This window comes from Agelaius tricolor, unplaced genomic scaffold, assembly GCF_023055355.1.
Source record: "Agelaius tricolor isolate 1412-34295 unplaced genomic scaffold, bAgeTri1.0.p SCAF_24, whole genome shotgun sequence".
NCBI classification, from domain to species: domain Eukaryota; kingdom Metazoa; phylum Chordata; class Aves; order Passeriformes; family Icteridae; genus Agelaius; species Agelaius tricolor.
In genome coordinates, this window is record NW_027269284.1 from 6,328,055 (window position 1) to 6,340,987 (window position 12,933).

The 12,933-nt window shown below is 38.9% G+C and overlaps 1 protein-coding gene across 1 annotated transcript in view; it reads right to left on the reverse strand.

The window, feature by feature from the left end:
- Positions 1-6,040: 6,040 nt before the first annotated feature.
- POLN (DNA polymerase nu) overlaps positions 6,041-12,933 on the reverse strand; it is a 91,145-nt gene continuing 84,252 nt past the window's right edge. Inside the window, exons 23-24 of the mRNA XM_071447389.1 lie at positions 10,027-10,088; positions 6,041-7,124 (exon numbers count right to left, since the gene is read on the reverse strand). Coding sequence (XP_071303490.1) covers positions 7,056-7,124; positions 10,027-10,088 — 131 coding nt within the window. The 3' untranslated portion in view covers positions 6,041-7,055. The remainder of the gene's footprint in view (positions 7,125-10,026; positions 10,089-12,933) is intronic.

Here is a 12,933-nt window from a genome sequence, read left to right on the forward strand (position 1 = left end):
CAAGTCACCTACAAGGATACAGATAAAGTTGTATCAAGTTTCAGTTCACACAGCTGAAGGTGCTTCCCTAAGAACTATGGAGAAGGGTCCTGTCTCCAGTCCTCAGCCAGTCCCAACAAAGATTGCTCAGCAATGTTGATGCAGAGGTTCCTGTAACATGTTATCCATAAGGAATTGGCAATAAACACTGGCAGGCAGGAAGATGTGTGGGGAGAGAGCAAAACAACAAAGTCTGGAGAGTTTGAACACTGCTATTTTTTGCTTGATCAAAAGATCAAGATCCTTTAAAGATCAAGGGCAGGTCAGAATTTAACTATTTTGTTTCAGTATGAAGAAAAATCCACTTGCACTAGTTGAGACAGACTTCTCCAGAAAATCCCAGTTTTCTCCCCACCAGTAAAGCTCCAGTGATTAAAAAACACCATGATGGGCTCTTTCTCTGAGGCAAGTAAGACCGTGGCACTGTCATGCAGGCAGACTGCAGAGTGGGCCCAGCTGGGACTCTGGCTGGGAATGAGCCAGCAGGAAAGCAGGGTGCTTCACCTCTGCATTGGTGTATACACTCACAGAACAACTGAGGCTGGGAAGGATCTGAGCTGGTTCCTTCTGCTCCTGTCCCCAGGGCCAGCTTCACAGAGAGGAGAGCAGGGAGCTTTGTTTGCTCTTACACAGAGCAGAGTCTGCCCAGAACCTGTAACACACCTTGCCCTGGAAGCCCCCTCATTTTGCATTGGGCTGGAAACTCGGGGTCTGGTTTGCCAGTGGCACCTTTTCTGTTGCTGTATGTGCATTCTCTGAAGGCTGGAGGGTTGGAAAGGCTCAGCCTCTGCCCTTGGACTGAAGAAGGATCAGAGAAGCATAAGTATATTGTGACATGCATTTGTAAATCCTGCTCTAGAAATGCATAGTGATAAATACCTGAAAGCTCAATTCAACTCCATCCAAATGTTCAATTATAGCTAGCATTCTTTTTAAAGACTTGCTTAACATCTCCCCTAGTTATACCTTGGTGAAATTTAAGCCCCTCTCTTCTCATTCTATCCCCAGGGGAGCTATGGAGCAGCTCACTGCCACCTTTATGACAGCCCATCTCATACTGGATGAATCCTTTTAGATTTCTCCTCAGTCTTCTCAAGGTTAATTGACTTAAATTCTTGCAGCCTTTCCTCACAGGTGATATTGTCTATAGCTCTGATCACTCCTGTTGGTCTCCTATGGATTCCTGTTGCTCCATCTATGTTCTGAAATGCACTTCTGAAAATTGGGCAAGGCATTCATTCAACTGAGACCTTGCTGGGGCTGAAGTGGGTGGAGGGATTGGTTATTCCACTCCTGATCCTTCTACAAACACCTTCAGATCTCCAGGTCCTTTCCTGAAATTGATACCTAACTAGCTGTTCCCCACATTTTAGGAAATATGTTGCCTACATTTGGGTAGCTAACTGGTTTTGCTTTTGTGTGAAGCTTTGCATTTATCCTCACCCCTTTATATCATCTTATACTAATATTCCATTGTCCTGTTAAAATCCTTTTGAATTATAAACCTGTTGGCCAGAAGGATTTAAAGCAAGATTTCAATTGTACAAAAGCAATATAAACAGGATTCAAGAGCTTTCCAAAGAAATATATGATTCTTTGCAGAAAAATATTTGGTTTTTTGTCAATGATAAATGTCTACTCAGACTGGAGGCGTGGGATGAATTAAAGAGGTTTTTATTAACCTGATTTCCAGGGAATGGAAGGTGTTAAAGGATATGGATAATGCCAGGAAAAGGTTAAATTTTAGGTCAGGTATGAGAAGAAGTGAAAGGACTTAAAACAAATCAGCTCCAGAAGAAAAATCAAATCTATCACAAGCCACAATATCAGAAGCAGCCAGAGAGTTTGACTACAGCCCAACATTTGCAACACTTTTTTAACCTCATCTGAGACCCACAGAGCCCTCAAGGGAAGATGTTGACTTCTCCCAGCTCCTATGTTACAAAAGCTCATTATATTTAAAGGAAAACCTCCCTGGGAAGCTTATTTAATTTACCATCACGGTTCAAGTGAATGGATGGGAAGATAAACAGAGATGGGGATTGCTGGCAGGAGAGTAGGGTGGCTCAGCTTTCAAACTGCTGCAGAATTTATTCATTGTGAAGAAATGAAGTTCTTATAGGTGTCTTTCACATGCAGTTTGGAGTCAATCATCAGCCTGAACAGGCTCTGGAGCATAGCTTAGAGTTAAAAAAAAAGGAAAAAAATATCTGGCAGAAGTCCTAAGGACACTTGTCTTCTTCACCTAACCAGATACCAATAAAAACATTTAGGATAAATCAGCAATTAACTAATTTCTGGACTCAGCTGGATGTGGACAAATGGATCAGTGCAAAGAAGCCAAGTAACCCAGGGAGATATTTAATTTTGTCTCAGCCAGTTCTGTAGAGAAAGGCAGCAGCCACTCGTGGTGAGGATGGAGGTTGATTTCAGGAGCCTGTAACTACAGTACTCTGCTTAACCCACAAATTGGAAAATGGGATTGTAATCTGATGCATGCCACTTTGGAATAATTAGATGTGAGAAATTCAGTGTGCACAGTAGATGAAACTGCCAAAAATGTAGGGAGGGGGGATCCAGAGAGGATTTCTACAGTCAATTTCTGATAGCCTGGAAAAATTGATCATGAAATGAATAACAGTAAAAATATAGTTAGCCAGAGAACAGTCTCCAAAATGCCATAAATGCATAAATGTCATACCAAATGCCAGAGCAATGAACTGAGGGCACAAAGATTAGAGGTAAAAATAGAAGCAATTTTTTTGAACTTGTGGACAATGGATAGGGAGATTTTTACTAGAAATAATAACAGTTATCTATGAGGAATGGGAGGAAAGGTTAGCAGTGGAAAATTGTCAGTGTAGGAAGCAAAAGTTGAGGAAGAAAGGAGCTAAATATTGTCCAACTAATTAACCTTGAATGGAGAAGGTGACATGGAAAAGTGCACAAAAACTGTGCAAACATTGGCTGGAAGCTGGGCCTCCACAATTCAAAACATAAGCAGACAGCATAAAAAATTGCCTGGACTTAGAGCAGATAATAACTTGCTTGATGGCAAAAAAGGGACTTCCAGAAACAGGTGGTAGAGGTGCCCTTCAAATGTGTCTCAAGAGAAGCAGCTGCCCAGTGAGAACAGTCTGGCTGTTGTCTCCAGAAGGGATGAGCTGATTATTAGGTTGGGGATGTTTCCCAGCAAGGCAAAGACAGGGCACACTTGAAACTTATTTTAAACCCAGAGAACTCTCTACTACAACCATTGCAGAATGGCAGAAAAAACGATTCCTTTCCACTCCCTGAATGTTTCTGACAACGTGCTAATACCAAAAGGAAGTATGCCAGCCAAAAGGGAGCCTGTGAGCCAGGGAGTATAGTAAATGCTGGCACAGAATGAGGCAACACAGGTGGGAAGGCAAATTCCAAAACACTTCTGGGGCTTCCTCTGGAATGGCACTAGAAACATTCTGCTGCACCATGTTAAGGATAAAGGGAATTTCTGGTTTGTTTTCCACCCAGGTGATTGCTGTTATCTAAGGAATGACACAAGACCAAAAGTCAGGTTGGATGGGACCTCAGGAGGTCTCCAGTCCAACCTCCTGCTCAAAGTAGGGTGAGCTATGAGGTCAAAAAGAGGCTACTCAGGGATTTGTCCAGTCTGGTCTTCTAGTGATGAAGCAAGAAGAGATGTTTCAATCTTGAACCTTGTTCAACGACCTTGAACCAACCTTCTTTGGCCTCCTCTTAAGATCAGATTAAACAAAAAATGAGAGGAATAGATTTTGTTAACTTCCAAAAGATAAAATTAGTTTATTTTTAAGGGCTTCTTCTTAATCATTAACATGAATAAAGCTATGTCCTGAGTGATCTAGTAGATTCAATCTCTTAATCTACTCTTACTTTTCAAAAACTTACACTTTTTTTCCCCTCCCCATGTTTAAGATGTCTTGCTCATATAAAATCTGAGGTCAGTGTGTGACCAGCACTGAAGATCAGAGTCCTGCTGTCCCACAGTTGTGTGTGGACATGCCAAGATTTGCAAGCAGGGAAGTATTGGTCATGGCATCCCATGCAAGCACCAGCAAACAGCTGAGCTGCTCCATTTCCCACAGACACTGAGCTAAAGGATTTTCAAATAGTGCTCTTTCCCCACTACTTCACATGGCAAACAAAGAGATTTGCAGATGAACTAAAGGAAGATTCAGGCCATCAAAGACAAGCCTGAAATTAAACCCAGACACAAATCAGTTTAAAAGGGTGTTATTACTGTGTTCAGAGAATCAATTAATGAAATTCCTGCTCACAAAGGATATCTGGAATTAAGTACAACCAGCTATTTCCCCCTGCCCATTTATTTTGTGATTTCCCATGCTCATTGATCAGTACTTTTGTAGGGTTCTGCAATTCAAACAGAAGGTTTTGTTTCTTACTCTCCCAGTGCCTCTTTGTGGGTTGTGAGGAAAACAGAATCATTTTAGAGACCAAACTGAGAGCTTAAAGGATGTAAAAGTGCTTTTATGATTGTTTCTGCTCAAGCCTAACCATGTTTTAAAGTCCCTTTCATGCAGAACCAAAATAACCTGACAAGCTGGTTATTTATTATAATAAGGGTCTTGAGTTCTGTGGTGTGAAATTATTGTGCCACCCAAAGGAATTCAAGGCAGTCATCAAATACTGAATATTTTCACCTATATTTATTTGGGAGGAAATCTGTGGTCAGGACTGGCCTTGCTTCCTATAATGGCTCTTTAGATTCAGACCTCAACTAAGGTTTAGAAAAACTGTACTGCACAGATTTTATGATTATACATAGATCAGCACACAAGTGAGCTGAAACTGATGCCTTGTCCAGAGGACCTCACTGGGAAATGAGTTGCAAACACTACTCTTTCTCAAATGGAGAAAGCTTCTCAGTTTCTTTACTGGAGAATTTGGAGCACTGATATCTCAAGTTCATGGTATGTATCCTACCAGCTGGGGGGACACAAACTTCACCAAATCTTAAGACTTGGTCAGCAACAATCCTCCAAAATGATGCCCCTTTGCCTTTTGCCCTCACAGCAGCACTCACAGAATGAGCCCTTGGACACGTGTGATAAAAGTGGTGTTTATTGCTTGGCCTTTTTCCTTCTCTTAGCTGATTCTTTGGGAATTTAAAACCCTGAAGAAACTGTGACACAAGGAGAATAAAATATCAACTTTGCCTCTTGTATGACAACCTACACAAAGTGCACATGTCTGGGGAACTGTGACTGACAGTCATTTGTGAAGGGCTGTGTTTGAAAAGTTGTGTGGTGACCTCTGCAGTTCTGTAGCTGCAGATTTGAACAGATGTCAATTCACACAAGTGGATTGAGGTTCTTTTTGTTCTTAAGTGTATTTTTGGTTTTTTTTAGGCTGAAGGGGCTTGAAAAAATGCACCATCCATCTAATTGTAAAGTATGCATCCTAAGAAAAATGCATAAGGTGAAAATCAGCTGGGAAAAGTACCAAAATTATTATTTGCTCCATATGGTAGGAAGGTTAGCAATCTAGAGTTACAGAAACAGGGCTTAGTTAGTAGAGGCCTCCCAAAACCAGTAGATCTTCAAGAGGAGTGAAAGAGAGGAGACAGTAGAACATTTCACACTTATTCAATGCCACTGCAAACACAGAGGGCTTGAAAATTGCAAAAACCAGAAGGAAACTTGTGCAACCTCCTCTCTGCTGGAGAGGTGGGATCAGGGCCCCTGCTCCCAGCACCTGGCACGGTGTCACAGCCATGCAGGCTGCATCCCCCTGCCAAAGCTGACCCCAATTAATCTGCAGCAGATTCTGACTTTGCTTACCTGATCAATGCCAGTTTTATAAGAATCAATTTTTAGAAACTACTGACTCAGGTCAGCTGACAGGTTATGTATGATTAATAAGCAACATAAGAAAACAATGTTTAATAGTTTAATGGCTTTAAGTGCAAAGTAAAATTAATTAATTATACAAATTAAAAATGCTGCAAAGTCTTTACAATCATACAGTTCTAGAATTTAAATTGTATTACTGTGATAATTTGAAGTCTAATGCTGAAACATACTGAACAACTCTTAAAAGTTTTGTGCTTGACTTTAACTTCTGAATAATTAGTAGACTTCAAGGACAATTTCATATTCTACAAGCACAGAGACAGAATTTGTAAAACAGTAATGTTATGAAACAAATCTCATTTGAAAAATACACTCTACAGAAAAACGAATTATTAATAAAAAATCCAAACATTGAAATAAAAGCCTGAATCCTAAAAAGGGATAAGGCTGAATTCTAAAATTTATCTAAACAATATTTTTCATTATATCAGTAATAAAAATAATAGATTAGGCAAAACTGTCATACTTTGTCTAAAATATGCTAAGGCTATGGTGCAAACTCAGTTTGAAATTATTTGAAGGGACAACAATCTCCTTATTTTTAATACCTTTAAGCTTCTATTCTGTTTATCTGTTTTGCTCCAAAATTCTAGACAAAAATTAAGTTCATTAACTCTTTTTCTGAGTCTGAGGAATGGAACAGTTAATATGTGATGAACACCAAGCAGTACATTCTACTCACAAAATACAAAATAAGCTGAACACAACAATCAAGCATCTGACACAGTTCAAATACTGACAGCTTATAAGTATTTCTACACAAGCACTTCACAAAATATTTAATAATAAAGTCTAAACATCTGTGTAACTCAAATATATTTGTGATGCTCCCAAAGGGTTAATACTGTCTTGTTTCATTTCTTACATGTAGTAATTTAGCTGTGAACAAAAGCAGCTCCCTGCTGGATACCTTGGCTAAAGGAAACACAATGAACTGGTAAAAACCAGTTTTATCTCACTGCTGTTGCCTAGGGCTACAGACAAAATGAAGTAAAAAAATTCACATGCAGAGTATTAGGTGCTTATGAAAGATCCAGCAGCGCTGTTGCCTAGTGATTCAGCCAGGAATCAGCACAGGCCAATGAGGTGTTTGGGTACTGAATAACATCCCCAATGACTGCTTTACATCTCCTGCAATTCTGTCATACACCCCCATGATTTCCCAGTGGTGAGAATCACTTTCAAGGGAACCTGTCAGGGAAAAAAAATAAAAATTTAAACAAATAAACACATCACATATAGCAAGATTATTATTTTTGCTTTTCCCTTTGGATACTGCTCCAGATTCCATGCCCATCCAGTGTGAAATGTTTTTCATTTGTATTAATACTCAATTATTGCTATAATTCTGATAAAAATACCTTAACAATTTAAACTAACCTTTACTTTTCAAATTGCAAATACATGTTAGTGAATTGCAATGAATACACTAAAGCAAAATTCATCTCATGCTTTTAAAAGAGCTACAAATGATGATTTTGATGTTTATCATCAGCAACTTTGTCAGCAATGCATAAAGATACTAGGGTTTTTTACCCCCCACTTTTCAAGTTCTGAGGTATTTTTATTGTTGCTTTGGCTTAATTTCAGTTTGTTTTGCAGTTCCTGGTGCTGTTGTACACAGTAGATTTGTTGACATGAAAGCTGCCTCATTAGCATGGACTATATTTTGGGAAAAAAAAGCTACTTCAAAGATAAAACATCCTTTACCTCAAAGAAGAAAAAGAGATCTCTCCCCATTAAGACTATATGTGTGCTCTACTTTAGTGACATTTTGTCTCCATATTAAGAAATAATATTCATATATAAGGGAGCACATAATACATATTTAGTTAAAGTCAGTCTGCTGAAGGGGAGCAGGAGCATTTCACAAAAATCTTTTCATCTTCAACATCTCTAATCCTAAAAGACATTTTCCTACTGTATAGAAGGGTAAACAACATAAACAAAAAACCAGACTTTTTTTAAAGATCACTCTCAATTTCTTCTCTGAGATCAAACTTTATGTTTTCTATGTGGCCTCTGTCACTGATCTCTCTTTGAGGCTTCAGAGGAAGCTGAAGTATCTCCATGATGGATGTAGTCTAACCTGCACAAGCAGAAGTATGTCAGGACTGCCACAGTAATTTGCTTTAGGAAAAGGAGACCAAACAAGGGTAATGAAATGTGTATCTCCAAATACTTCTACTGCCTACTAAAAAGTCCTAATCTCTGAAATCCCCAGATAATTATTTATTGTCTAAGAACGTGTTTCTTTTCACCTATTAAGGCATAGTTGGTGTTTAAAGGAGAATTACTGTTCTCATGGGAATGACATCTTGAATCCATCTGTGTAATGCATTGAGAAGGATTTGCCAGTGTGTGACAGTAAAACCCCTTAGACAGAGGTGAATAACAAGGTATGTCCCATTTGTCCACAGGACATTGAAACCTTCTGCCACTTAATGGTTAGTCTGAAAAATGTAACACTAAAATGATATTCTACCCCTGCAACCAGGAACACTCTCAGTAACCATGTAAACATTTGTCTTTCTTAGAAACCTATTACAGTGCTTATATTTATTTCATGACCATGACTTCCTCAGACAAAGTATGAACATTGTTACCTCTGAAAAAGGCACCAAAAAGTCTCCTTAAACTTTTCCTATCCAGAAAGGACTATAGTGTTGCTAATCACTTTATATGTCACCTAGAATACCATATTTGATTATTTTTAAGAACCTTTTAGCAGCATGAATGCCAGGTATCTAATACAGTAATTAAAAATATTTAAATTTAATATACCTTAGAAAACACTCTGGCTCTTCTTCTCCCCCCCACCCCCCCTTCCCCCGAGGAATTTGTTACAAAAGAAGAAAGGCAAACACAGGTGTACAATGTAAGCAACCTACAGAAATGCATTTTGCAAAGCTTGGGATATCAGTGTAAGAAATTTATAATCCCAGTGTGGCCAAAAAGTCTCACTGGACTTTTAACATTTAGTTAACAGGAATGTAAAATCTTACAAAGGTTAAGTGAACAGTGAGGAGGGAAATCAGTATGGGAACCAGAAAGAGTAATTTGAATCTGGGATATCCTTCATTATCCTTTCTCAATTTTTATGGGAGGATGGGCTCCCTAAGGACCCCTAAAGGGTCTTGTAACTGCAAGACCTCCAGAGAAAGCCTCACAAAGTGGCTGGAATTCTGCAATAGATACAGAAGATCTGCAGGAAGAAATACAGGACAAATTATCAAGTAGTTTTCTTTTTCAACTGTTTCCATGAGTGCAAGTCTGTATGTTGCAACCATTTCTGAACTAATTAGAATAAAGCTGTTTCTGTCCCTGAATCTTGTTGAGTATTACTGCTGAATGAGTGACCTGGCAACACCAAGTACTCCATTTGTTAGGACACTGGAAACCCTTGGGCTGTGGCTCACTGAAGTTTAGGGATTGCCAGGAGCTTTAGCCTTTTACCAAGCAACAAAAGCTGAGCAGTAGGCTACAGTGACAGGTACCAGTTTTGTAGAGAGAAAAACATAATTATTTTATCATGTAATTACCATTAGGTCCAATACATAGATGGCTGTGTAGTTACTGACTCACTTTCTACAGATGCTGGTCTGGCAGATGATGTCCTCTACCTTTAGCAATGACCAGTGATCTTGTTTGCTTTGTGTGCTAGGCATCCACACAGAAATGTTAAATAGACCCATTTTCTAAGTGAAAATTACTGGAGAAAGATCTTTTGCAATATTTTTTCAGCAGTAATGAATGCCTGGCACATCTAGAAAGGCAGGCACACATTAAAGGGACATATTTCTCACTCTACCACACCCAACAGAAGTTTCATGGCAATGAATGAAATAGATTTTTAAATTACCACTTGCATTGCTACAACAATCTCACTTTCCAAAAGGGACTGTCCTTTCTTTCAGTTATTTTCCTTTGGAACTTTAAAGTAATTTGAAAAAGCAATTACTGCAAATATGAAAATTAAACAATTGAAGTAAAAAGCAAAATAGTTGTTTCTAGATTCCTAATGTGATGATGATGATGAGGTACAAAGCTAAGCAGGCCTGAGAAAGAAATGGAAATTCAAAGCTGTCCCTACCTTCAGTGGCACTTCCAAGGCTGTGGTTTGCTGTAGAGACTCCATTATTCTTTTTACCAGTGCTGTAAGGTAAATTTGAAAATCTACTTTATTTTCCATGTTAGAATTGTTTTATTTTTATATATATATATATATAAAAATAGGTTTTTATATTCTGTTACATAATACCTGCATTTCTGCATTAAAAATTATCACTTACAACTTTTTCAGATTATTTTAAAGTGATATTTTATCTCTTGAGAACAGTTTAATTTCTTTTTTTAAATTGAATTTTTGGGTAAAATTTGCAGAATGATTTAATTTATATAGCCCATATATAAAGAAGTATAGCACTACTACATTACATATAAAGGTATGTAGAGCATGTGTGAGTGCTCAGTTTTCAACTTCCCTACTCATAACTATCTGTTTGATGACATTTTATATATTTTAATTTTCTAATTTTCTTGTGCAACCATAAAACTCACTTTAAAAAAGAAGCTAGGAAAAAAGCCCACAAGAATCTGAACTTTAAAAAATATTTTACCCTTCAAAGTAAAAAGATCAGAGCCAAATTTTTTAAAAAATTATCCCTGTGGGGTAGTGGAGCTATCAGGACTCTAAACAATTAACTTCAGTATAATTCATGTAACTTAACAACTCATCATGCCATAACACTGTGCTCACTATTACTGTGCAAATGCATCTATAATTATTCCAAAACAATCATCTGGGATCAGATTTACCATCACTGGTCCTGCTAATTAGTGTTTTGCTTGACAAAGATTGCTGCTTCAACACATACTGTTCTATTAAAAAAAAGGAGAGGATCAACAGCTTTTAAATGGAAGATATTTTTGGCTAGTGAAAGTGAAGCAGGAATACCAGGTGGCCCCAGAACCTGCCCTGCTCTGACAGGATGGGGGACTAAATAATGGATGTGGTCATGTGCCTCAGAGGCCTGAGAAGGAGCAGGGGCTGTGATAGGAGCTGCCAGAGCAAACCCACATGATTACTGAGCAGCTTCCTTTGAAGTTATCCCTCACTGCACATCACAGCTCTTTGGCAGCTGAGGTTAGAGGCAAAGGAGTGACAAGAACTCTAAGAAGCTGTGGATGTTGTTGCTCTGGCTGCTGCCAAAGCCTTTTCTAATGATGCCAGCAATGAGGAGCAGTCTGTAATGTTTCATGTCATGTCACTGACACCAAGGCTTGCCTGATAATAATGAAGAGGATAACCAGCCTCTGCCTGAACAGTGATCAGACCATGCTGGCTCACTCAGATTTGTGTGCTAATGAGCTGTCATAAGCTTTTCATGAAGTCCAAACTATGCAGGAACTCAAAGTATCTGCAGATCAAGCGCCAGAGCTGAGGAAACCAAGACATTTGTTGATACATCTACGTACAGCTACACCTGTACACTTGTTTCATGTCAGATTTGAGGTACTTCATGGTCCACTGTGGGACAGAATAACATTTTTCAAGAGCAGAAACAAACACTGCAATCCACAGATTGTGAAAAGAGAAGTGCTGGCCTAAATAATTACTCATTTGTAATCCAGTCCAAGTCAACATGGCTATTAATAGAGGAGTGTTGGACTGCCTCTGTCTTGAGAAGCCCACTCTGAATTTCAACAAGCTGTCAGCTCCAGGAGGTCAGCAATGCAGCAGGTGCTGGGGCACCCCAGCCAGGTGGGATGCCTTCAGAAGGCTCAATGTGCTGCCAGTCAGTCCTGGATAAACATTTTTTCCAAGCTATGACTACACAAAACTCTTGAGAGGATAACACCTGAATTCTGCACTCCTCACACAGAATCACTCAGCTCTGTGTGTTCCACCAGACACTTATGAAGGGCACACTCAACTCTGAGCAGCTTAATATTTCTTGTGTTGTTAGATAAATAAACAGCAGCAGAGCCTTTGGGCAAGCAGAGGAATAGGTCTTGACAAAATGAGTTCCAACAGACAGTAAAAGATGGAGCATGAGTCAGCAGCATCACTTGCTGGGATGAAATAAGTGAGGGATAGATATGACAAAGGCTGCTGCCTCCTGTGCACTGAGTTAGACCTGTTTCCCCCAAGTTCTCTAGACCTCTGAACTGGACTAGTTCTGTCCCATTTAGCTGTTATCCCCAAAAGGGGATTCATGATGGCAGCAATGACTGCAACAGCTTTCTCTGTTGGTTCACACACTTTTTGCTCTAAGGCATCTGGCACTACCAGAGTTCTGCTGCATTCTTAAATACTCTTAATTTTAAAATGCACAGATTAAAGTGGCCACATCAGTGAACAAACCCAATGGTTCCTCATTCACTTTGACAACCATTAAAAACCTCTCCATGGGTTTGCTTCATTTTCTTCTTTCCTTTTTTTCCTGTCAGTTCAGCTCCCTGTTCTCTTTCTCATGTCACACTGACTTTTCTCTACCCAGAGTTTAGTAAAGCCATTCATTTCAAGCAATCTGAAGTTGTTGTGTCTGCATTTCAGCCTTTTGAAACCACTCCTTTGCAAATATCAGGAAAAAGCAGCTGGATTGCCATTTCTGTTCAGTGGTCTGCTAAGACTGTAAACAGTGAAGAAGAAAGAATTTAAATACATTACAGTCTTTGCACAAAAATAAATAGGTATAGTGGCTGAATACATTTAGGCTGGAAATTTAAAGTTCTAGATTTTGGAGAGGCAAAATTCTGGAATAGTCCTTAGTGGGAGTAATTTTTCGTATGAAGATGATAATTTATAAAAGAGACCATATGGCATGGGGGTATGTAATCACAGGAAAGGTTCCCTTTAGTCCCATGTACATAATATCTGATTCTTCCACTATTTTCTCAAATCTCCTTGAAAATTACCCTTTTTCTCAAGGCTCACAATAAATAATCAAACATACACAACTATATCTTCCTTATCTTGTATATATTTTAGAGTGTA